Source organism: Branchiostoma floridae, chromosome 12 (assembly GCF_000003815.2).
Source record: "Branchiostoma floridae strain S238N-H82 chromosome 12, Bfl_VNyyK, whole genome shotgun sequence".
NCBI lineage: Eukaryota > Metazoa > Chordata > Leptocardii > Amphioxiformes > Branchiostomatidae > Branchiostoma > Branchiostoma floridae.
In genome coordinates this window covers 3,894,202-3,920,732 of record NC_049990.1, presented here as the reverse complement: position 1 = coordinate 3,920,732, position 26,531 = coordinate 3,894,202, and the positions used below count along the sequence as shown (strand labels likewise).

General features: G+C 41.6%; 3 protein-coding genes across 3 annotated transcripts in view; all 3 read right to left on the bottom strand.

The window, feature by feature from the left end:
- The window catches only part of LOC118428028 (cytochrome P450 3A11-like), a gene marked incomplete at its 5' end in the record, with an annotated part of 7,409 nt that extends 4,329 nt beyond the window's left edge, over positions 1 to 3,080 (bottom strand). Inside the window, 5 exons of the mRNA XM_035837993.1 lie at positions 44 to 51; positions 428 to 565; positions 827 to 923; positions 1,158 to 1,210; positions 2,970 to 3,080. Of these exons, the coding sequence (XP_035693886.1) occupies positions 44 to 51; positions 428 to 565; positions 827 to 923; positions 1,158 to 1,210; positions 2,970 to 3,080 (407 nt within the window). The remainder of the gene's footprint in view (positions 1 to 43; positions 52 to 427; positions 566 to 826; positions 924 to 1,157; positions 1,211 to 2,969) is intronic.
- Positions 3,081 to 6,607: 3,527 nt separating this feature from the next.
- On the bottom strand, positions 6,608 to 20,456 carry LOC118427219 (cytochrome P450 3A24-like). Its single transcript, XM_035836864.1, has 14 exons — positions 20,222 to 20,456; positions 19,217 to 19,310; positions 18,616 to 18,668; positions 17,748 to 17,844; positions 17,113 to 17,229; positions 16,644 to 16,732; positions 14,524 to 14,672; positions 13,222 to 13,361; positions 12,561 to 12,645; positions 11,545 to 11,705; positions 10,988 to 11,076; positions 10,127 to 10,264; positions 7,124 to 7,286; positions 6,608 to 6,717 (listed from the first exon to the last, which is right to left on the bottom strand). Exons 1-14 carry the CDS (start codon positions 20,287 to 20,289, stop codon positions 6,640 to 6,642), a joined length of 1,521 nt encoding a protein of 506 aa, XP_035692757.1. The 5' UTR covers positions 20,290 to 20,456; the 3' UTR covers positions 6,608 to 6,639.
- A 533-nt stretch (positions 20,457 to 20,989) lies between these two features.
- LOC118427220 (cytochrome P450 3A24-like) overlaps positions 20,990 to 26,531 on the bottom strand; it is a 22,486-nt gene continuing 16,944 nt past the window's right edge. Inside the window, exons 11-14 of the mRNA XM_035836865.1 lie at positions 25,101 to 25,189; positions 23,299 to 23,436; positions 22,543 to 22,705; positions 20,990 to 21,821 (exon numbers count right to left, since the gene is read on the bottom strand). Coding sequence (XP_035692758.1) covers positions 21,744 to 21,821; positions 22,543 to 22,705; positions 23,299 to 23,436; positions 25,101 to 25,189 — 468 coding nt within the window. The 3' untranslated portion in view covers positions 20,990 to 21,743. The remainder of the gene's footprint in view (positions 21,822 to 22,542; positions 22,706 to 23,298; positions 23,437 to 25,100; positions 25,190 to 26,531) is intronic.

Genomic DNA, 26,531 nt, shown 5'->3' with positions numbered 1-26,531 from the left:
CGTCAGACTGGAGACCAGACCGTCTGCACATTTCTCTACAAGCACGAACATCTGTGAGGAGACATAAGCAGTCCATTGTGTCATGGACATATGCTTTGGACACAAACTTCCATGTTGATTAGTATGTTTTCTAATCATAATTCATCAATGCGAGAAAATCATGGCCAAATTCAAGACTGTTTTCTGTATACACAATTGAATTGAATTTCTTTACATAAACACATGCAAATAGACTGTATCTGTATCTGTATCTATATAGCCGGTATAAAAGCCCCTCGGCGTAACACACCAGCTTCGCAGACACGCGGCGCGGCTGCAGCTGGTTATATTACACTGAACGACACGCCACACCTAACGTTTGCACGTCTATCCACATACTAATTCAAATCCTTCGTGAAAATTGTTTTCAAGTAGCGGTAGTAATAACTAAACGTATAATAAAAAGTACCTGTTTGAGTTTGCTCGAGCTCAATGTCGGTGAGATGGCCCCCCGAACCCTCTTCCAGTCGGTGTCCTTCAGCACAAATAAGCTGCCAGCGAACGGTTTCAAGATGGACCCTAAATCCTGCAAAAAAAGATGAAATAGTCAAAGCAGAAAGGAGGCTCATTTTTGTTCCTTGGTCAACATTGTAGATTGCCAAGCTGTGTTATTCTTATTTGTAATCTTATTTGCCGAGCTGTGTTATTCTTATTTGTAATGTTATTTGTTTAATGAGAAAATAAACAGTATGTGACAGTTATACGGGAAAGCCGATCAAGTAAAGACAATAGAAAATCTATTTGTCATAATGGAACCAAGGTGTTATGTATAAAATACAATACACACCTGCCTGTTGTTAAACTTATGGAACTGTTTTACTGTGATCTCCTTGATCAGTCCCAGGTCCCCAATCATCAGGATAGGCTGCCGGCCTTCATAGATTCTGACAGGCAAAATGTTATAATTGTGCATTCGCAGGATAAGCAAAGGAATGACCATAACGTTAAAGATAACAGACACAACTCTACAATAAAAATAAATACACAATGTTCAATGTAGTTTTATAACTATCTAAACAGTAGCACATCGTTTGCAATTACATTCGTTAGAAGCTTCTAGTTCCATTTCTATGAAACGAAGCATCCAATAACTGGCTTTCAATTTACACGGTACTCACCCATAGACTTTTCCGTACTTCTTATAGCAATCCATGTCGAAAACGTGTGATCCCTGATATGAAAAGGAATCGGAAATAAGAATTGCTGGTTCTATAGACGGAACAACTAGACTTGCAAGAGAGAGAGAGAGAGAGTGAGAGCGAGAGAGAGAGAGAGAGAGGGAGAGGGAGAGACAGAGACAGAGAGAGACAGAGACAGAGAGAGAGAGACAGATAGACACAGAGAGAGAGAGACAGAGACAGAGAGACGGAGAGAGAGAGACAGAGAGAGAGACAAAGGCAGACATACCTCCATACATGTCCAGAAATGGGTCAAATGTACGAAGTTAGGATTGACTTACGTCACACGTAATTTCCGACAAATTCTAGCTTCCGACAACTTCCCACAACCGCTGTCGGCAAAGTTCGGGGAACGTCGACAATTATCTGTGACGTAGCTAGGTTAACTTCGTACATGGGGCTGACCTAATGTACGAAGTACGATGTACGAAGTTATAATGTCTTGACTATGGCTAACTTCGTACATCGTACTTCGTACATTGGGTGGGGTGGGCCTTGATGTACGATGTACGATGTACGAAGTTACCTTAGCCCTATGTTACAAAATCTAACTTCATACAGATGGGCAGAGTTGGTGTACGATGTACGAAGTTACCTTAGCCCTATGTTACAAAATCTAACTTCGTACAGATGGGCAGGGTTTGTGTACGATGTACGATGTACGAAGTTACCTTAGCCCTATGTTACATAACATACCCAACAAAACATCTTAAAATTAACTTCGTACATCGTACTTCGTACATCAAGGCCCACCCCATGTACGAAGTTAGCAATACCCGACAAAACATCTTAAAATTAACTTCGTACATCGTACTTCGTACATCAAGGCCCGCCCCATGTACGAAGTTAGCAAAACCCATAACATATCCGGCAAAACGTCTTAAATTGAACTTCGTACATCGTACTTCGTACATCAGGCCCGCCCCATGTACGAAGTTAGCGGTTGTGGGAAGTTGTCGGAAGCTAGAAGTTGTCGGAAATTACGTGTGACGTAAGTCAATCCTAACTTCGTACATTTGACCCATTTCTGGACATGTATGAGAGTTTTTAGGCACACACAAACATTTCCCTACCATATACACTATGTTACTGTAAGCCAACTTCACATGTCTACTGCAGCTAGATAAACCTTCCATGGCAAAACACAGATCTTTCTTTATCTCTAACTAACAGGTGTGTACATTGGATATTAGCTACATAATGTACAGTGTATTTATTAACTCTGAGCATGTATTGTTTTGAGCTGTACTTAGTCCAGTGTGACAAAAATGTGCAAAATTTTTTATTCATTCATTGATAAAAAAAGTTGCATATAGTGATGCCAACACACCCACCTCCTTTTTTCTTCTTTAGGCCATGTTGATTTTATTATAAGGATGACACATCAACTTTCAGCCGTTTCCAAAGAAAAAAGTTTTGAACCATACTCAAAATCGTACAAAACAGGTCCAGATACATGCCGTGGATTGCAAAAACATATCGGAAAACGTATACTAGTGTCACAGATTATTCCAAGGTCTAAGAAGATACGAAAGATTACAAATGAAGAATCTGTTTTTCGGTTTACTATATTCTATGAGTTTAGTCATTGTTCAACATTCCTGAACACTTAGATTTCATGATGAAGGCAACATTTTTGCCAAACTTTTTTTTTTCTTCGCACGCTCGGATCAGTTTTGGGTTCCCAGAGGATGTCATCCATATAATCAATTCATCATGGCCTTATTGTATTTTCATACGTCTCATACTCACCTTCTTGTAGCTGAGGAAGTTCCCGAAGTTCAGGACCGGCTTCGGACCGGGAATACCCAGTTTCTTGAACGTGCGAAACGGCCATGTGAGATAACTATGAGAAACGAGAAATATGTTTTAGTATGTTATTTGCGATACTAGCCCTTATAACAATACACAGCAGAACTTTGCCTATGCGCCCCACCTACACTGAACAAATACGATGAAGCTATAGTCCAAATCTTTGCCTTGCCAGCGTTGTTTCAGCCGAACAAAATTTAACTATCAATGCATCAATCACAAGCTAATGTGATGAAGTTCGAAGTTTTTTGGGGGGCTATTACCCTTCTGGATGTATAAGAAAAGAAGTTCTCAAATACCTGGCGGTATTCTGAGATATACACAGGACAGATAAACACCGGAATATTTGTGCCACTGAAAACAAATAGTTACAAAAGGTTGAGTATCATGTATTTACATTAACTTAAAGGTACTTATCTGCTACCTGGTTTTTGACCAATCAACTGTCATGAAACTAGTTGACGCCATGTGTACTTTGTTCCATAAGGTACTATGTTGACAAGGCAAACGCTGTACATGGGTCCGTTTAAGGCTTCAACAAAGTGTTATATATTAACAAAAGACTATGGAGTACAAATGGCTATTTTCATATTTGTCTATACAGAATTACATACCCACCAAGAATACGTTCGTTAGATCCCCAAAGCTTAGATTATATTCTTTTTTTTAATCTCATGTGCCAAAGAGAGTTGCAAAAGTCTGATTTTATTTCTGTCATGTAAGTCCCAATCAGCAGGGATGTCCCTGTAGCTCAACTGGTAGCGACTCTTACAGTTGAGTGTCCTAATTAGTTGGTAATACTAACGTCACATTTCCACAAAGGGGCTCGGTCGGGTAGTTTTGGGGAACGAAAAGTACGATATAAAAGACAACAAAACTACAAAACGGATCAAAAATAATTCAACAGCATGCCTTATCATATTTATTGTCATAAACTTTAATTATTTACTTTCCGCAAACAGCCCGACCGGGCCACGGGTAGGAAATGTGACGTAGGTCTAACTGGGAGACACCAGTTCACGTCCCAGGCCCAGGGACAGGACATCTCAAATGTAGATCCATGTAAGAGGAGGTTCCTCGGGCGCGTTAAAAGAGCCAGGGCTAACAAGATCTAGAAACCACTCCCTGCAAAATATACCCAATCACAGAACCACTCAGGAAACGTGGTGCCCCTTGTTCCACTACACACTACAAGGCTTATCCGTAACTTCCAATCGCATGCTTTCTTATTCATCTATTCATTAATTCAACAATTCGACACATACATGTACCGGCAGTCGTTCTAGCCAAACAGGGGTGATTTTGAAAAAGAAAAGAATACAGACTTAGGATGTGATGAATCATACAATAGAAATATGATGCTGTTATTTTACAAACAGATACAAGGTAAATGGATAAATGTGACGGTGAAACATAAATATCATAACAATGAATCATAGCGGAAGACAAACAAAATCAAATCTTTGAAACAGAGTCATTTAACAAAACCTGAATCATTCGGGATAAAGAGGACAGAGGTCAGGTTTTAGACTCTAACGTGTGAGGTGACGTAACATGTAAGTCGAACTGTACATAGTCATCGCTCATTCCGTACCTTGACTGAACTCATTCAGAACATGCATTTCCCTCCGGGCCTTTCTTCGCCTTTTTGGCAGTCATAATACACTTTTGCTGGCCATTTCTATCAAGTTGTGCTGGGTCGTTTGTGCCGCTTACCAAAAGAAGACAAAGAAAGGCACGGAGATACTACACAAAAGGATACATCTACGGCGTACGTACAGATAATAGAACAGAAGACAGACTCCCAGTAGCACCCATGTTGGCGACAATGGCAGCAAGTGCAGCATCGCAGCCATGTTGTTCCGAGATTTCAAATCCCGTTCTGATGTTCTGATGTCTTCGCCTGACCTTTAGGTCCCGTCTGATCTATACGTCATGCCCCACGTGAGGACACAATGTAAACAATCTGTTTGCTATGATTACTACCGTAACTGTTTTTCATTAATAATTGAAAGGGAGAAATGTCACGGCACGGGCAGATACATCACATTGCAACTGCCACATTGCTCGAGTCGTTCCTGAGGTATTTATTCACATTCACATATTTGTTTGAGCCTTTGTGTATTCATGAAAGCTCAAATCAAATAACAGAATCCTATTTCTATGACATCCTTATGCAGTCTGCTTTTCATTGAGGTCTTGAGGGAAGAGGCAAGATATAGTTTACATCATATAGTGTCCTAATGAGGCTCATGCAAACGACAGGACTACTTTTGACGAAATTATACTCAAGTATGCCAACGTTGATAACCTTTTACAGACCAGATAGCCTTGTTTGGGGTCCTTGAACAATCTATATATAGCTCAAAAGCCTTCACCTTTATTTGGTATGTCCTCTTGCTGCCACTGTTACAGGGGCAAGGTCGATTGAACTCTTTCTGTTTGTCTTGGGGGAACTTTGGTCACAGCTTGCTCGAAAGGGTAGCCTGAAATCGCTCAGCTTGGCAGGAAGCGTACCTAAGGGGAGCGACCAAAGCACAATACGGCTGGATTCCAGGCTACGAAAGGGGGAATATTTTGACAAATATGTGCGATTATCAGGGTGTTTGGGACTTTAATTCTTCCCTAAAAATAGTTCTTTTTTTTCATTTCACTGACTTACTAAAGCAGGGGACATCCTGATACCATTCTGATCGGAGTCAAACTTCCATATATTCCGGATTTATGATGTCATTGGCTACAAAATCCTACCGTAGATGTCGTAATATTTTTAAAGAGAAGGAACTGCCATTCTTTGAAAAAAGGCAGTCCCCTATTGATTCTCAATGTTATTAATCCGTTACCACGGTCTAAGTTGAAATGTACTGAAGACAGAAAAGGTGCAGCGCCTTGTATTACATCAAATGTCTCTATTCAAAATCACCATTGTAGTCTAGGTATTCTAGAGCAAATAGGAACTAGGCAGACAAAGACGGAAAGGTAATTATTTTTTGCTTTATGTAATTTATGTAGAGTTATAACGAATTTAAGGTAACTATAAGATTCAGCTGGTCGAGGACTATATCATATATTTATACTGTTACATTCGTGACTTCAAAACATTTATCATCTTATGGGTTATCTTAAAAAATTCTTCGAGGTTTGGTCGGGGGTGAGAAGTGGTCTTACTAGTAGTGATCGAGAGTTTTAAGTCTACCTCCCTTCTTAGGGAATATGCCCATATATACACCGTACACACTGCGGGCCACTACTATATACTATTCTCCAAGCAGATGTTTCGGTAGGGGCACTATCAGTGGCGGGGGTTCCTTACGCCTTACACCCCCCTCCCCCCGACCGAAACCTCTGCTGTGAGAATAAAACCAACACCAACTATAATGAACAAGAATGTCTACAACTACAATGAACACAAAAAAACTATTTGAAAACTTGCAGCCAGCCTACCCATGCATCCAAAACAGCTGTCGTGTGGTGAGCACAATTCTAATTGATAATCAACAATGATTCGCAGACAACAAACTCTTTAACTGAAAGCCAACACGTGTCGCGGTATATTGAAAGGCAAAAACAAGTCAGAAGACATCTTGTATATTGTAGACGACATCCTCCCCTAAGTCCGAGCCTCCACCTTCAGCCACATGCCTCCCTCAATCTGGTTCCCCAGGGTGTTCTTGATGCCGATGGGGATCTGATGGGAACAACGTCATAGAATGATAAGATGATTCTGATAATTATGAAGATACCTTGATGGAATACAGTGGACTATCTGAAGGCCAAATGAAATAGTGCACATTGGATTTTTCTGTGAATTTGATAAGCTAAGACTAAGATAAAAAGTAGGGAAGATTACGTGATTGGCAATTTCTAGTTACTATTGTAGAATAGGTGGTGCTTTTCGTCTCCCTCTGCTTCCAAAAAAGAAGTCAAACCCAACCTGTTTAGAAATAGCCAACATAAGTATTAGAGTAGAATATGGTTTATAACTGTTGACTGTTACTGCTCATTGTACTGCCCTGGAAAAAACAAATAAGCGGAAAGTAAATGAACTTTCCTTCAGCCTTCAGACTTGAAGCTTCATCTAACAAAATACTTACCACAGTCTTGTCGCAGGTGACGAAGCGGACCTTCTGCAGAGCCTTGGCCAGAGCGAACTTGAGCTCCATCAAGGCGAGGCGCATGCCCACACAGTTCCTGGGTCCGGAGCCGAACGGGAGGTAGGCGTACGGGTCACGTGACTCCTTCTCCTCCTTGCTGAACCTGTCAAAACAACAAGGTCAGCTAAATATAGAAATACGCGTTCTTTTGCAAACATTGGGCTAATGTTTGTGACGCACCATGGTTCACGGGCCTCTTTTCATCTACAGAAAGGCCAATGGTCAGAACATTGACTTACTCGGGGAGGTCTGAAGATGGTGGTACGCATGCATGTACTCGTACCAATTGGTGTGATCATCCAGGACTTACTCAGGTTGGACTGTACACAGTAAGTCCATGTACTGAAGGTTGACTTACTCTTTGAATTGTCGTGAAGGATTTACTCGGGATAATGGTTACCAAAACTAACAAATGTGGTGGGCTTACTGCAGGAGTAACTCCCCCTCTGGTACAAGTAAGTCCACCTGCTGTCTACATTCATCTTCTTTTAGGTCCAAAGTTTGCAAGGCCTAGGGTTAGGCATGAAAGTTCATCCAGCCGGGGGTGATGGGGGGTTAGATACCAACAATCTTTGAACCATGTATGAAATCAAGTGCGAGGAGTGATCGATATTTCATCATACAGGTGAAAAGGACACGCCGAATCAGTCGAAAATCCCGGCGAGTCCATTTTTACCTGCATGTATGCAGGTATGGTTTTCACGGGCGTGGGAAAATTTGGAAGCTGGGGATTTAGGGCGCTGTATCTCAAGAACGGATAGTGCGAGCACGACGATTTTTGGTACGTGGGTTGGGGGTGGTGGCCTGACACTCAGGTTTGATTTTGGGCCTCCTGGCGCTTGAACTTGACATTGCAGGTGGCATTTTTGCTGTTTTTGGGGCACTTTTGGCGCTGTGTGTCCGGAATGATACGCACCATTGCGACGATTTTTGGTGCATGGGTGGGAAGTTGTTGCCTGTTGCCTAGGATTGACTTTGGGCCTTGCCGCGTTTGAACTTGACGCGGCAGGTCGAATTTTGTGTCCGGGAGGGGTATTTCCGGAGTTATATCTTCTGAACGGTTGGTGCGGGCGCGATGATATTTGGCACATGTGTTGGCGGTGGCTGAATAATTCTCAATTTTGATTTTGACGCCCTTGGTGCTTGAACTTGACATTCCAGGTTACCTTTTGTGCGGGCACTGCGCATGCGCTGTATCTCCGGAACGCAAAATGCCATCATGTTGCTATTTGTTACGTGGGTTGTTGCTGGTGTCCTGGTGGTCAGGTTTGATTTTGGGCCTCCTAGTGCTTGAACTTGATACTGTAGGTTGACCCTGTTTTTGTGTGGTTGGGGAATCCCCACAATATCTGCTTGGTTTGGTTGGGTTTGGGTTGATTGATAGGTCTTTAAGCTTAGGTGTAGAATCGTCATCTGTTTTTGCACTGGCTTCTGCCACCTTCAATGTATCAGGTTACTTTGTATCAACAGTGTTTCTAGCCAGATGATGTTTGTACTAGTATCTGTTGCTGTTAGGTACAATTTGAGTTTGCTTCTTAGTCTTTGTGGTGTTTTGAGAGCTGTGTAGTACTGAGTTTAAAGTTCTGGTACAAGTTCCTTTACCCTGTTTGGCAATCAGAAGAAGATACAACTTTCTAAAGTGGAGGAGAAATGTATAGAGCTTGAGTGTAAGAGAAAGGTATGTATATTATCTTCCTGTGTTTCTTGTTGTTTCTTTGGGGATGCCATTTCCGTATTGTATGCAGGTAATTTGTAGTTTGGGGCTAGTCATGGTCGCTTGACTTTTGGGCCTGCTTAATCTATAGTACATACAGGGTTAAGTGGTAGAAGCTTTGTTCTATTTTAAATTTGGTATCGTTTGTTGCATTTTGTCACTTAGGTTTAGGTTTTAGTTGGATGGTTGAATAAAAATATCATACCACCCTGGGGACTAACTGTTGCTGCTGGATGGGGGCTACCACTATTCTATGTTGTCTATGGAACTACTGTAAAAACTTAATTGGTCAAATTATGCAAATAACCTTCCAGTGTCAAGTGTTATACACATGTAGCACTCCAGGAATAAATCTTTAATGAATATCATTGCCACACTAAGGAGATTTAGCAGCTGCATTAGGTCAGTACATTGAAATAGGAAGATATCAGTACTGAATATATCATATGTGACAGAATAACTTCAAGGGCCATCTGAGACAAAAAAAGGTAGGAAAAGTCGTCTCAACAAATTCAAGGTACTGTGGTTGGTTACATGGTTAAGAAATCCAAAATAAGTAATGTTCATCCATGCCCAAACTTACACATTCCGAAAATGGAATTTCAGACTTTTGCATGGTGCACATTTTCCAACCACGCAAACACGGACAAAAAGGGAAAAAAATACACAATAGGTCTACAGACACCCAATACATTTCATGCAGGCCTGAGGTCTACGAACTCTTGTTTCATTAGTTTTAGTTAGAGAAAAGTTCACATCAAATCATAATCAACATGTGCGAAGGCTACTACGTTACGTTCAGATCAACAATGCTGTAAAATATCCCAACACACCATTATATTTAAGACATCAATAGACAAGTAAACTGCCAAACTTTTATTTCCGTACCTCTCAGCCATGAATGATGTCGTCGATGAAGGTTTCTGCTGAGCTCATTATGTCTGGGACACACGTAATTAACCCTTGTCATGCTGAGCTGTACTTTAATAGGTTTGTGGTGTTTTTTTCATGTAAGATTTGCATACTACGGAAAATGGTTCATTTACCTTCTAGAGCCGATTTCTTCATCAGATACATGTAAGAAAATCTTGACCTGGTCTTCAGCAGCAGCACAGGTCAGGTCAAGTTTTACTTATCTGATGAAGAAATCAGCTCTGGAAGGTTAAATTGTCCAAAAATTCTCCAACAGGACGAGGGTTAACATACACCAAAAAGGAGTTACTATGTACCTTTCAGGCTTGAACTTCTCCGGCTCCGGCCAGATCTCGGGGTCATGGTGGATGGCGTAGGCGGGGATGTTGACGATGGTTCCCGCCGGGATGTGCAGACCTTTCACCTCCGTATCTTGCTTACAGATGCGATCAAACCTAAGGCATGCAACAGAAACGTTTACGGTGGTTATCTACATGGTCCTGCAATGTTCCAATTGGACCTAGAAAGGCTAACGTCACATTTGTACAGCGGGGCCTGGCCGGGCTGTTTGTAGAAACGAAAAGTAGAAATGACAAATGTCACGTAAAAATATACACAAATAATGTCCACAACTATTCTCTTTACGTATATTGTAGATTTGCATCTTTTATATCATACTTTTCTTTTCCGAAAGCCACTCGGCGGGGCCCTGGTTTATAAATGTGAAATAGTTTGTTGTGCTAAATATATATAAGGACCGAGAGGTCCCGGGTTCGAATCCTGCAGTGCCGCCGACCTTGAGCCCTTGGCTTTACACGGCTTTCCTCACTTCACTTGGGTAAAAATGAGTACCTAGCTTCGGGTTGGGTCGTCCCTCGCTCGGATAAGTCGTCCCGCCTACCCTATCCTTGTTTCTGTCCAGCTTTTGAATATATTACATTTCCCTTGAAGTTAACGGATATCAGTGCGTGCTAACTAGACAGAAAACAATCTGCTAGGAGGCCCATTGTCAAACTTGACCTTCGTTTTCTCGACCCCTACCCACCTACTAAATGTCATCAGCATCCATCCAAGGCTTCTGGAGTTATACTCTTTACAGAAGGAAGGACAAACAACGCACAAGCCTAAAACATAACCTTAGCCATTCTGGCAAAGGTAACAAGAGTTATCCACTGCACCTCTGTGCAGCCGGAAACATCCTCAGGGTCTCGTTGACACACATCTCCAGGAAGGGCATCTCGTTCACAGCCTCGTAGTCCAGCTGGCCCTAAAGTACAGAATCGAGCATTTTAGCCCAAGAGATTCGTTGATAAGCAAAATTAATGTCGTTTGAGACATGCCACGGAACGGTTGCGAATTCATAACATTGCAACTGTTTACCAGCAATTTTGATAGTTATTTGAATTATCAATGAGAATATTAAAGAAGACATAAGAACACATGGCGAAGAACATTTAGAAAAGATCTAGAAAGAGTTGGGATCCCATGGGAGCCGACCAAGATCGCGGCACCCGCTGACCAAGAAACTTGCTGCCCAATGTTCCTTACGGCACAGGAAGATCTAAGGTCTAAGGTAAGGCGAGAATATTATTTTACAATAGATTGTACCTTAATAACGTTATATATCTCGATGGAGCACCACAGCCCGTAGAGGTATATTTCAATTCAATCTAGGATGAGTGTGTTACCTGGTACCTTAAAGTTTTTAAATCTCTGTCTTAGAATCATTACTTACCCTCTTTTCGATGACGGCGTCTACCTCCTCGATGACTTTATCCTGCGCCTCCTGGTGCAGGGCCAGGTTGTAGGCTGTGAGGGAGATCGTGTTGGCTGTAGTCTCGTACCCGGCAATCCAGAACAGCACGGCGTTACTCTTGATCTCCTTCTTGGAAACACCTGAAGTAGAGCGTTCATATAACGTGTTATTGCAAATTCTTGCCCGTAGGCTACTTGCAGGTAACATAAAAGATACAAACAGTGTAAAAACAATATCACAAGTGTGTAATCTAAAGCTAGTAAAAACTAACTCTAGATCCTTTGTTATTGGGTTCGACTTCTTTTTCGAAGACAGTGGAAGACGAAAGATCCCATCTTTTCTATTAAAATGTAAGACATCTAGGTAAACAACAGCTAAGAGCACTTCAATCTCTACAACTGGATAGAAATTTACTTTCGAGTGTTTCGAGTGATATCCATCACTCTTCTTCAACGTTACCCAAACAAGAGCAGTCTCTATCGATAAAGGTTTCTTCCAGATCACATGACATTGTACACACTCTCTACCCTGCCATTCATTTTTCATTGAAATTGTGACAGGGCACCTCAGGCAGCAATGCTAATGTTGTCATTGCATCGCATTGCCTCTGAGCGCTTCTGATTCTGTCAGGTTGCCTTGTGTGATTATCTTTACATTTTATATAAGAGTGTTCTTTATACAATGATACACGCAGCTCTTTTACTCTCAATGTAGATACACGATGTAAACAGTTAACAAAAGACAATCTGTTTGTGTAATGACAACCACAGACAACATTGTACAACAAAAACATGTTTAAGGAAAGGGAAGAGGCAAGTAAACGCTAGATATAATGTGATAGCATAGCTCCAGATTTTTGTTTATCCAATTGTAATACTACATGTAATAATAATACTTCGCCTTTAGTAGCCCATGTAACAAAATCAAATTGCTGCATTTAGCCCATATGGGCAGGAACATGCAAATAAAGATAATTCATTCATTATAATACTGACCATGTTTGACGACGTCCTTCGGCATTTCTTTATCCAGTTCCTCATTATGAGCTTTCAACATCAGTTGCAGGAAGTCCACGCGTTTCTAAAGGAAATGTATGAAATAGCGGTTAAAAAAACTGCAGGGCATTTGCCACCAAAGCCAGAGACCATTGGTTCAAATCTTGTCATGCTACCAAACTTGTGCCATTGGGAAAGGCACTTTACACGACTTTCGTCGCTTCAGTTTTTGTGCAATAACCTTCCCCTAAGAATGGATACCTGACTTCAATTTGGGCTGTAAAAAGTGGTTGATACGGAAGGAAAGAAATAGGCTCCGCCTTCTAATACCCCGCCCTAGACACAGTGAGTGGCAACACACTGGCCCTACCGCCTCAAAAAGGCTCGCTGACTACCTTTACATTATAAAACGTAATGTTATCTGTATGTGACACATCTAAAATAAATTGTGACTGTAGTGCCACATTGTTCTTACCTGTCCAAAAGCAAAGGACCAAAAACATTAAAAATGTCCATGCACATGCACGGCCAACTACAGCGAGACTTCGATGTAGCGTTTCGGTTCTCCTATACGTCAACAAGTGTTTAAAAAAACATTGGTTGTTTTAAAAGAATTTTGTTAACCATAAAAAGTAATAGTTTCAGGAAAAAATAATCTTACTGCAGCCTCCTCTTCGTTGCTGCCTCTCATGTCGAGCACATTGTCGACCGCCGCGCCGAAAAACTCCAGCGCTTTTGTGGAGAAAACTGACATGTTCAGCCCCATTGCCGAGAAGATCTTGGCCAACTGAGGGAAGAGAACTACGAAACGAAACAGAATAAGGTAATAGTTAATAAGTCATCATGGAAGCTCATCTTTTGGTAATAATCATAGTACAAAGCGAAACTTTCTCCCAACACAAAAGTACACACGGATCAAATTTTTATCGATCATTGCTGCCTTCCTCAGGACCAATAATCACCAGGAATAATACTGATGACCATTCACTTCAGAAATTGTAAACTCGCGAGAGTTACGGAAACGTGAACAGAGACAGAGCCCATTTCCTGCGACAGTGATCGTTGAAAATTTGATAAGCGGGTGTCTATGTTTGTTTGTGTTGGAAGAAAGTTAAGCTTTGTACCATCAGCAAATGTGTCGTTATTCCGACTGTACAAATATCTAATGAACTACGTCTAGATAGGTCGATGTTTTCAGAATCAAACAGGTGGTGCTTTGTATTACACACAACTACTTACAGCATTAAAATATATCAGGGTCAACGTCAGAATTTAAAAGAAATTCGAGATGATAACTGCAGAATGTTTGGCCCAGAAACCAGTAAAGCTCTTTAAGGACATGTTAAGACCCGAACATCCACTGCACGATCTTGTGCCTCCTCAGAGACGCACAGTTACTGGCAGGCAACTGAGGAACAAGAACGCGTTCACTCTCCCCAAGGCAAGAACTGACAGACTGAAACAGTCGTTCCTCCACACTGCAGTCAGACTTTATAATGACTCTATTTCCTAGCATTACCATCAGCCTGTGAGTTCGGATCTATGCTTAGTGTTTGTTAATATATTATGTATTTTTGTTTGTTGACATTCTGCACGTATAAGTTTCTTTGTAACAAACCTACGCAATTCAGGGTATACCATGTGTGTATTTCCCTGCCTATGTACGTTTGAGGAAGAAATAAATAAATAAATAAAATAAAAAACCAAAGGGCCTGGGTTCATGGCTTTCCCACCCCGCTCAGGTATTCAAATGGGTAACTGACCTCGGTTGGGAAGGTAAAGGGGGTGGAAGAGAGATGGGCTCCAACTCCCAACATCGTACCCGAGACACAATGGATAGCAACCCACTACCCATATGACCTTAAAAGGACTATGAGATTAACCTTCTTGCCTTTACCAGATGATATTGAATAAAATAGGTACATGCGTACGTTTTTGCATGCATTTGACAACAAATACTCACACAGAACGATCAAGATAGGGTTGAAGAGATTGAAGTCGAACAGCTTTCTGGCGTTGGCGACGAAGGGGTGGTTTGGGTCGTGCAGGGAGTCGACATCCACTCCGAATGCTGTACCTGAGATCACGTCCATGGTGAAGGCACCGGAAAGGCTGGGTAGGGAAGACCACAAGTACAGAGTAGGGTGTATTACTTTCATCAAGAAGGCCAAGTTTTGTGACAGTGTTTATTTACTTGTTGTGTGTGTGTATGTATGTGTGTTTGTGTGCGTGTGCGTAAGTTGGTTTAGGCAACATGATTTGAGAAGTTGTGGATGCATGTATCTTTATGTTATTCTGTATTAGAAATATCTCTGTAGTAGGACAGTCGCTGTGTTGGGACTCTGTACTACTGTGTGTATCAGTAAATAATTTCAACAGATTGATAAACTACTTAATCACAAAGTCTTTGGTACACAACCATGACTTTTATTACGAGCCAACGTTTTGATGACAATCTTTCATCTTCGTCAGGGCTATACTGACTGGTTTTCAGTGCAATGGAGTTAGGTGTTACAGGTTCACAATGCAATGGGGTTAGGTGTTACAGGTTCACAGTGCAATGGAGTTAGGTGTTACAGGTTCACAGAGCAATGGAGTTAGGTGTTACAGGTTCACAGTGCAATGGAGTTAGGTGTTACAGGTTCACAGAGCAATGGAGTTAGGTGTTACAGGTTCACAGAGCAATGGAGTTAGGTGTTACAGGTTCACAGTGCAATGGGGTTAGGTGTTACAGGTTCACAGTGCAATGGAGTTAGGTGTTACAGGTTCACAGTGCAATGGGGTTAGGTGTTACAGGTTCACAGTGCAATGGGGTTAGGTGTTACAGGTTCACAGTGCAATGGAGTTAGGTGTTACAGGTTCACAGTGCAATGGGGTTAGGTGTTACAGGTTCACAGTGCAATGGAGTTAGGTGTTACAGGTTCACAGTGCACTGGAGTTAGGTGTTACAGGTTCACAGTGCAATGGAGTTAGGTGTTACAGGTTCACAGTGCAATGGGGTTAGGTGTTACAGGTTCACAGTGCACTGGAGTTAGGTGTTACAGGTTCACAGTGCAATGGAGTTAGGTGTTACAGGTTCACAGTGCAATGGAGTTGGGTGTTACAGGTTCACAGTGCAATGGAGTTAGGTGTTACAGGTTCACAGTGCAATGGAGTTAGGTGTTACAGGTTCACAGTGCAATGGAGTTAGGTGTTACAGGTTCACAGTGCAATGGAGTTGGGTGTTACAGGTTCACAGTACAAAGAAACTGGAACCGCATCATCTAACCATTGTTACCTGACAATATCTATTAAGGCCACAGCAAGTAAATTTTATGGATGACATCCGCGCGCTCATTAATTTTTGCCTGATTTCAGAAAAAAAAACAAGATTTTTTTTCTTCTTCAGGGAAGGCCGAATAGACGAAAATGGGTAAAGGTTGTGTTGTAACCTAATCATTGAATGCAGAATTGACACTAGAGACTCTGTAGCATTGACTGTAGTTGCAGAGGTGCAACTTGATAGATAGTTGTAAAAGTGGCACAACTAGGAAAGCTATGAGTGTAGTTGCCAACATGGTTAATGATACCAGTCTACCACACTAGTGTCACTTTAACTACACTGGTGCACTCCTTAAATACAGGAATGAATGCCTTGTTGGCTGTTTTGCCATATTTTGTCTCTTCAAGTCTTGTTACAACGTCTATTTTGAAAATTTGCCATCTTGTTTTTTTTACCCATCTTGTTTTTTTTTTCGCCCTATCTCATTATTTTTGCAGTCTGCAGAGGATGTCATCCATAAAATTTACTTGCTGTGGCCTAACAATACTTTACGTTTGGAACTGCATCACCCAGTTGCACCATGCACTGTGAACCTGTAACACCTAGCACATGTGCACTGTAAACATGGTTGTGTATCAAGAACTTTATGATTAAATGTGTACTGTGTACTGACTAACTAGTACGTACAGATTATGCTACAACATTGATGATATGCCAGCTAGACAATAATAGTCTGATTCAGGTAATGTTCCCAAGTATAAAATATCTTCATCCGTTTCATTATTTTTTCATAATTTCAGGTCCGTGTGGGTTCTACTCACTCTTTCAGGTCAAACATGACGCCTTGTTTCGCGTTATTCTCAAGGTTGGCAACGAAGTTGTCCCCACACTTCTCCACGACTAATGCCATCTGTGGAACAATCCAAAATAAGACAGAATTAAAATACTTACTTTACAGAGCCTTGCATCTAATACCATTATACCTCCACTAATCATAATACCGCCAAATAAATAAGCGATGAATTTAAGGATATCTATTTGTGCAGCAACAGTAATTTCCGAGGTATTCACACTTCAGGCATCCACATTTTTAAAAAGGCTTCGATAACGATGCCTTCGAACACTACAAGGTAAAACGTTTTCAGTTCTGCAGGCGAGCTCGTCGTGGGAAAGACATACTGTCACATTCAGCACCGGATTTGTAGATGATAATCACACGAACTCACAGCAAAAGACGAACATGGTTGAACAATATTAACTCGGTAAGGTATCGCCTCGTTGTTCCCAAACCTGTTTGAGTTTGCCTGAGCTGAAGGTGGGTGAGATGGCGCTCCGCACACGTTTCCAGTCCGCATCTTTAATGTTGAGAAGTCCACCGTCAAAAAACTCTCCCTGGCCCTCTAATATCTGGAAATTCATACGTTTGGATTATGACGTCAGTACTCAGAGTGGCAAAGGTTGTTTTTTAACGACATAGACTAATCTTGATGCTGTTTGTTTTCCAGTTGAAGTACAGTGCTCTTAGACATATTACATTTAAGTCTTTATAGCACTAGCCTTTATTGTGTGTGGAGGGGGGAGGCAAGAATATGCCACCTACACAGACAAAGGGAATATAGGTCCTTTAAATACATACAAAGAATGCTAGTATATATATTCAAATCAACTCTTTATTCTGAAAAATTCGCATGGAACGTCAAAACTGACCGAACGTGTAATGGAGAACATTTACAAACAAGCACAGGGACCCGCACAATATTGTACAGTGTTGTTCTCAACTACGTTATAATAATCATTGAAAAACACAGAAGACAAAAGACCAATTTCTTTACGTTTGGTCTACATTCTACCTTCCTTAGGTAAGGAAGAAAGAGGATTGCTACCAGTCTAACACTAGTTTAAGAAAAAATGCACCGGACACTCACCCGTCTATTGGTAAAGGTGTTTGCCTCCTTCACAGTGATGTCCTTGACAAGCTCCAGGTCACCGACTATCAGAATCGGCTGCCGACCTTCAAAGATCCTAAAGTACAATTATAGATGACAATTGTAGATTACTACAACTGGCACTGATCAGTTCTAACCTACTGTGACGTCTTTATATGTGCCACTGTGCATCTAAGTTATTATTGTCATTAGTATCATTTTCGAACAAGCGTCCTCTAGTGGGTCATACAGAAACTGCACTGCTCCGCTGACATGATATAGAAACTGCTGCGTGGAAACAAACACACATACGCACCCAAACACACACACACACACACACACACACACACACACACACACACACACACATACAGACACACGCACAGATACACACACACACACAGAGGGTGGGGAAGGGGAATAGAGAGAGAGAGATAAACACACACAACACACACCGGCACACACTCACTCATGCACACACACACACACACACACACACACGCGCGCGCGCGCGCGCACACACACACATACAGACACACGCACAGATACACACACAAACACACACCGCACCGGTTTGGGATTTTGAGGGTCCGTGCAGTTAGCAGAAGTGTGCGTTAATCCCTTGTGCAATTAACTGCTTTTTCTACTGTATACTTTGGATAAAAAATGAATGGGATATGATTTCATTAATATTTTTGTTTGTTTGCCTCATTGAACTCATTCTCGTTTTGTCATGCCCGCCGCGTGAGAAAGGTGATTGACCTAAAGCAAATAAGAGCCTGTGCCATCATTGTTAATCATTCACTACTCCAACTACAGGCATTCAAAGGTAATCTTGAGAGTATCATATTAAACGGCAAAAACTTACCCGTAGACTTTGTTGAATTTCTTGTAACATTCCTTGTCAAACTTTGCTATGCCCTTTATAAAAAAAGCAATAAACAGCAATAAATGACGATGTAAATACTGTATCAATACTCTCAAAATGGTTTCGGTAAAATTAGAAACAATTTCTGTAATGCTATTTCAGTATACGTAATACTCGTCTTATGCCTTAACACAAAGCACATTAATGAATCCATCACCATATTTCACTTTCCCTACATAGATATTCGCCTCCTGGTTTTGATATATGATTTGGAAAAGTGCTGAATTATACGTTTGTCCGTACGTTTTTTTGGGGGGGGGGACGTCCGCCACGTATTTCTGAAAACGTTCAGGCTGTACAGGGCATGCGCGTCGCCCGTACTGGCACGTACGCAGCCCGATGGCACACAAAGTTTTGCCTGCACGTAAAGTTCTACGGCGTGTCTGCGTGCTCCAAAATCCGTCGGATTCCCTACGAGTTCATACGGAGGCGGTACTTACCCCAAAAGATTGCCTACAGCTTAGCACGTAGACAGCACGTATTTGCACGTACGGTGGGTTGTGCCCATAGCTTAATACAGAAACAGACGATGGCCACTCACCTGTCCGTATGACAGATAGTTCCCAAACAGCGGTACAGGCTTGGGGCCAGGGATTCCCAGGTCATTGAAGGTGGAGTAAGGCCACACCATATACCTAGGGGTTTACAAGTAACATAAGAATGCTGGACAAACTCTGATGGTATGGTTCTTTCAGGGTCTAACCAAATCTATGTAAGAAAACTTACAGTATTAATTGAATAGTGTGGAAACAGGGTCTCAACTGATAAAAACTGATCATGTATTGGAATTTCTAATAGGTTATGTTTATAATTACCCCCTTTATGCGCAGACGCAAAGGGGTAATTGGTTTGTTTGGAATTTTACCGTCATCTTTTTAATGCTAATTTAATGGGCTTGGAGTAAGCCAAGGGATTCTGCAGGAGGTATCACACTGACGACGTTGGCAGCGTCTCTGCGGCCGAGCGGTTGTCACACTTGTACGTTTTGCATGCCATTCCCATCACAATGCCCCACAAATTAAATTTACAAAACAGCCAACGATACTGGCTTAACGTGTATCAGCTAGCCAGACACTCAATACCCTGGGGGCCAGCCGGGATCGGGCAGCTAGGTCAGTTTATTCGGTGGCCCAAGACAGTCAAGCCCTCCGTAATCTCCAACCAGATCCACGGTGCGTAATGTATCAAACTTACCGTAGCCCGTTTGACTCCCTTAGCCGGCTATACTCCCTGACCGGCTTTGATACTATCTTATGGCACCGTAGGATCTGCTTGGAGATTAGCCCTCCGACCTCCTATTGGTGCTCCGGGGAGTTTGAGCCCAAGGAGATCCACCTGCGACAACTCCTTCGCGCTTAATCTCCCCGGAGCGCTAATGTGAGATTGGCGGGCTGACTGCCTTGCGTCCCCGAACAAAACTCACTAGCTACCCGATCCTGTCTGGTACCCAGGGTAGACACTCAGACGAAAGGTGAAAGTTTACGCCCAGTTGACCCAGCTCAAGACAATCACCAAGACGTTACAATAGTTTTAAGACGCTACTCACAGATACAACAGCACCGCACACAGTCCTACCAGCACCCAGGTGGGGGAGAAAGGCAGGAGGTCCAACATGGCGACTTCACTCTTCAGGCAGATCAGCTGAGCTGTTCGTCTGGAACCGCTCAGAAAGCCGAGTGCTACGACTAGTACGACACCACTTGTTCACGCCTTGAAATACAGACGTACTAACCAGACCGCTTGTTGCAGTGGAAGACAGCCACAGTATCCCGATCGACCCTTGCCTTATATGGACACAGCGCTAGCGCGCTGAATTTTGCCACTTTGTAAACATGATGTAACAGGGTCAGCAGGGTGAGCGACCGGTAGGACGAACGAAACTCAGTGAAATGTTGCGTAAGGAATCTATGTAAAGAAATCTTTCTAGCATCTCCTTTGTTTGAAGATGACCGAGAAAAATATATTGTGTGATGAACGAATTAATCTTATTCTTTAACGTTTACTTTTGGGAGCAGGACATATGGCCAATGAAAAGAAACTCACTGAACTTGTGATCTTGAATTGATGATATATTCTAAACACTAAATAATGATGACGGCATTTTCTTTACTATTGCATATGACGGCCATGTTGCATATTAGTTCACTGATGTAAAGTCTCCCCTCTCTATACGTTCATTCATTAAGGGAGTAACATTACCTAATAAGGACACATATCCAATGCTTAATGTTGGCACATATCTAATACGCACCATATATGGGCACGTATCTAACAGGTACCTTATATGGACTACAACACACATATCCAAACCGAATATTGTAAAAGGGCAAATACATAATATATGTACGTGCCTCACATTCCAATTGTTTTATTCAGTAAGAACGTTACGGGCATAAACCCGAATTGAGTTCTTATCTCTCAAAAAGTTAACAGCAAAAAACAATTATAAGATATTGGGCAAATATCTAACCCGTTCGGTCTTATGTTCATATATGTGAGCAGAGCGAGCAAAGATCTAAGTAAAGTAACAAACGTACGGTACGGTTTCATGCATGTTAATGAGACGTGTTGAATCCAGAAAAGACTCTGTTGAATAGCTTGTCTACTTAGCGGTTTCAAGTTGGACCAGTGACTTGAATTCGACTCCAAAAAACGCATGTGTAAATACGTTGAGCCTGACAAACAGATGATTACGTAACGATCCGTCAACTGATAACTATAAAGACATTAACGTTAACCCGGTAGTATCTCATATCTTACAGTCGCCACCTACAGTTTTATATACATATACAGCAAGGAAAATCTGAAAAAAAAAATTGCAACCAGCCTACCAATACATCTACAAACTGTTGCTGCGTTAGCACAATTTCAACATCATTAAAAGTAAACAGTAATACACAGACATCAAACTCTCAAACTGAAAGCTAACACGTGTCTCTGTTGGAAGTCACTAACAAGTCAGAGTCGAAGCTGGTGTGTTACGACGAAGGGCGGTTGTACCGGCTATATTGATACAGATGCAGATACAGATACAGAAGAGTTGCCGACAACTTGTGTATGACATCCTCCTAACTACGAGCCTCCACCTTGAGCCACATGCCTCCCTCAATCTGGTTCCCCAGGGTGTTCTTGATGCCGATGGGGATCTGATGGGAACAACAACAACAATGAATGGGAAGATCATTCTGATAATGATGAAGATTCTACTGTCAGTCAGTCAGTCAATCAGTCCACCATATTTAGCAGCCGTAGGGGCAGCACATTTTTAACTGCCATGCTGACTCAACAGATTCTACTGTGCAGGACAAAGCCGGTAATTATAAAGGATTTTCGTAGTTTTGATAAGCCTGGACTAAAAAGTATAGAAAACTAAGTGTCTGGCTATTTCTATAAAACTGGAAATTTTCTAAATATTTGCAAACCGTCTTAGTCGGTTTGGACATTTTCATTTCATTTCATCGTATTGAGTCGTTTTGATAAGGCTGTCTCCTTTGTCAGTTTCTGTCTTGTAGAGCAGTACACACAAAGAAAGTCCGATATATAATAGAGCCTTTAAATTGTCACAAAAAAAACCTTGAGCCTATCCTCTGCTTGGAGAGTAAACAAGACTTACCACATTTCTTGTTACTTTGCTTGGTATGTACTTTAGTTTCAAACATCTTCTTGGTGCCTTATCTTATAATCATTCATTTCTTATATTTCCTACTCTGGTAGATTAGAGAGTATCATTTCTAGTGGGAAGCGTAGGCAAAAATAAGAAGAACAAACATGTTTAAAAATGGAGGAAGCTAGTAATATTTCTTTGATACATATTTCTTTGATGATGGAATGGTAATTGGGGTCCTATCGCAACTTCTTAAGACTTACCACAGTCTTGTCGCAGGTGACGAAGCGGACCTTCTGCAGAGCCTTGGCCAGAGCGAACTTGAGCTCCATCAAGGCGAGGCGCATGCCCACACAGTTCCTGGGTCCGGAGCCGAACGGGAGGTAGGCGTACGGGTCACGTGACTCCTTCTCCTCCTTGCTGAACCTGTATATCAAACAACTTTGTCAGCTAAATATATAAACATAAACATAAACATGCATTTAGATGAAAGTTCATTTGGACGGGGTAACAAGTTCCAACAATTTTTTACCCATTACTGAAGAGGACAGAGCGATCCAGTCGAAAATGCCGAAAAAGTTTGCTGTGGAAGGGAGTTTGACGTGATATTTCAAAGACTCGCTATCATGGCAAACTCCCTTCCACAGCAAACTCCCTCCCTCGGCAAACTAACTTTTTCGGCAGAGGAGAACATAGCCAACGTTGAAAATCGCGACCAATCCCCCCCCCCCAAAAAAAAAACAGCCCCGGTCGGAAGACTGCAACGGAGGCTAGGGTGTACCCTGCTTTCTCAACCGTCACCCTTAGTTCCTGACCGCCCTGCTTATAAATATTAATGAGCTAACCCTTATCTATGCGATATCCCTTTAGAAAACTGAAAGGCCTATTTTCTGATTGTCTGACAGCTGGTTTGAGGGCGACGCCCAGAGGAACTAATGTTGACGGTTGAGAAAGCAGGGTACATCCAGACAGGCGGTTTCGCCGTTGGATGTCCCTATGTGGGAGGATGATAAAGCTACCTCTCAGGCTTGAACTTCTCCGGCTCCGGCCAGATCTCGGGGTCGTGGTGGATGGCGTAGGCGGGGATGTTGACGATGGTCCCCGCCGGGATGTGCAGACCTTTCACCTCCGTGTCTTCCTTACACACACGATCAAACCTAAAAGCGACCACAGAACATTGTACAAGAATTACAATGGACATTGGTCATTAGTCATCGAGTGAATGGAGAGAAGACGTGGACTTGTTATGTCCACAATTTGTCCAACCAAACCGGGAACCCCTTTCTTCTCGTTGAGTGTGTTGGGACCTTTAATGTGCAGAAGTTTGAACCATGGGCCTGCATCATACAGGGAACCGAAGGCTCATTGTCCGAATGTCCGAAAGACGATCTGGTCGCGATCGCTGATGCAACTGAGTCCCAAATTTTGCTGGGGCAATGAAATAGACACATCGTTTCAAACGCACAAATATAAACCTTCTGGCTGCAACACAAAAGTAACTAGAGTTCGGCGACCTCATACCTCCATGAAAATTTAGAGCTTTCGTAAATTTCATGCAATTGACTAGCACATTAACATAATTTATGCATGGTATTGTTCATCATTGACTAACGTACACATGTCACAATTATAAAATTCCCATTATTAATCATAAAGCGTTTTTGCAATTTTTACATTAATTATGCAAATAAGTTCCTCATTACCATATTTGGTATCTGCTTATATTCCACCTATCATAGTTAACATGTGTTACATTTATTGAAGTCCAGTTATTGAAAACAATGGAATTATACAATTTCCTCATTAATTATGCAAATTAAGTCCTCATTTGCATAAAATGTATATCATTATGAACATATTTGCCTAAGGTACCCGCATGCCTAGTATGATGCCAATCCATCAATCCTTTCTGCAGTTATCCTCTTTAGAATGTCTTGACAAAAACGCCCCTGCAGTTCCGCAATTAAATGTTAGGGGGCTGAAACCTGCCCCACTTTGTCATGACACTGCAAGCTATCTACCAGCCAAATGTCAAGACCATATCACATCCAGGACAAGAGATACATTGAAAAAACTGCCATGATATAATATCCTCATTAATTATGCAAATGTACTCCTATTTTGCATAATTAGTATTTAATCTTGTACAAAATTGTCTAAGGTACCTACATACCAAAAATGATGAAAATCCGTTGTTCCCTTCTTGAGTTATCCTCGTCAGAAGTTTTTGACAAAAATGCCCCTGCTATTCCCAAACTAGACGCTAGGGGGCCCAAACTTATGTAATTTTTTCCTGAGCACAAGAGCTATCTAATGCTCAAAAATCTTGACCATAGCATGTTCAGAACACCGAGATAGCAAAACCGCAAGTGCCCTGCAGTACCAGTCCACACCCCAGGGGGGCCCAAAATTGACCTTGACGTTCGTCTTCCCAACCCCTACCTACATACCAAATATCATCGTAGTCCATCAAGAGGTTCTCAAGTTATGATGACCACAAATATGCGGACACACAGACACACACACAAACACACACACACACACACAGACACACTCAAAACTATACCTCCATTTTTTCATGGAGGTAAAAAACTAACAAAATAGCTCAAACATGTACTTGTATTCTCTTCTATTCAACCCATCGTGTACCGCTATCTATCCACGTTTCCTGTTGGATCACAAATTGCACGAATGTCCTATCCTTATAAGGACACTGCCCTAATTTCCCCACAGCTCTAGCCCCACCACATCCTTCATTCGTCATTTTTATTTCCTTCCTACCCTATCCCTGTTTTCTTTTGGCCAGGATTACCCACCGTACCTTTGAGCAGCCGGAAACATCCTCAGCGTCTCGTTCACGCACATTTCCAGGAAATGCATCTCGTTCACAGCCTCATAGTCCAGCTTCCCCTGAAATACAGAATCGAATAGTTTAGATCCACACCACATGGTAGCTTCTAACTTGAAAGTTCATTTGTGTTGGTAGAAGTCATTATTGGACTAGTTAAACTTTATAATATCCAACACAAAAATTGGACTCATCCAAATTTTTACTGAACCACGTCACGACAGCAGTGGATTGTTCATTCCTTGACAAAGACTGGTGCTGTTCAGTCAAAAATTTGGGTGAGTCCAATACGTATCTGTGTTGAATATTACAGTTTAACTAGTCCGATAACCACATGATAGCGACTGTTAACTTGTGTTTATCATTATTTTTTGACCGACGTGTGTTAACCCTATTCAGACCGGGCTTTTTTGGCCATCCCTGGACCGGGGGGGGGGGCTTTTGAGGCCCTCCACTTCTAAGTCCCATAACTCTAAAACGACGTGCCGTAGGGCCAACAAATTTTCAGGACATAATTTCGACATAATATCTGACAAGTATGTGACGTTTGACGTTACGTTGACGTAAGATGACGTAATTATGACGTCATCAATTTGATTACATTGGCCAAACCCATGAAAAATGGGTATTATCAGAAAAGTTCAAGTTATGCTGCAAAAATGTAACAACAAGTGCAGATAACAGAATAATAATATTTATTACGACTTGCGTTGCCAATAGCAACATCAATGACGTCAATATGACGTCATAAAATGACGCCATGCACATCTAAGATACGAGTTGGGCTCCGCCATATTATATCCACCACCTTGAATTTTTAAAAATACTTTTTTTGCAACAAATAATCACAAAGGGCAATGGAAATAGACTAACTTCATTCATTTAGATGGCTTTTGATGAAAAAATACCAGGTAGTTACAAATTTTAAGGGATAATTAGCTTGTTATTATTGATTTGGCCATTCGGTCCGCCATCTTGGATTTTGGGCTGATGACGTCATCAAATTAGCATAATTTATGCATATATAATTATGAAAGATATGCTGAATAATATAAGATTTTATTTATGTAACAAAATCGCAGTAATATAGCAAATAAATGTGAAAAATACATAGTTAGAACCAAAAATAGTGATTTTTGGCAAAACTGCCTGTCAACAAACGGTTGCCATGGCAACAAGAAAAAATGGAAAATTTGTCAAACTTCGCAAAATTGTTGCCAACAATATTTTAGGAAAACTCACCAAATTTGGTGGCTCTAGGGTAAGCCGTTCTGGCGTTATAGGACATCGAAGTTAGCGGGGGCCTAAAAAGCCCCCCCCCCCCCCCCCCCCGTCTGAATAGGGTTAAAATGTTGCATGCATCAGATTGTACACTGCGTTTCGAGATTTGCGTACAGCCTTGCT

Bases quoted from the DNA above. Each gene is read 5' to 3' on its own strand.
- LOC118427219 (XM_035836864.1), bottom strand. From the start codon at position 20,289: ATGTTGGACCTCCTGCCTTTCTCCCCCACCTGGGTGCTGGTAGGACTG. The intron at 19,311-20,221 runs GTGAGTAGCGTC...GTAAACCCCTAG, and splicing joins TGTGCGGTGCTGTTGTATCT to GTATATGGTGTGGCCTTACT. The intron at 16,733-17,112 runs GTTTGGGAACAA...ATTGTTCCACAG, and splicing joins GCTCAGGCAAACTCAAACAG to ATGGCATTAGTCGTGGAGAA.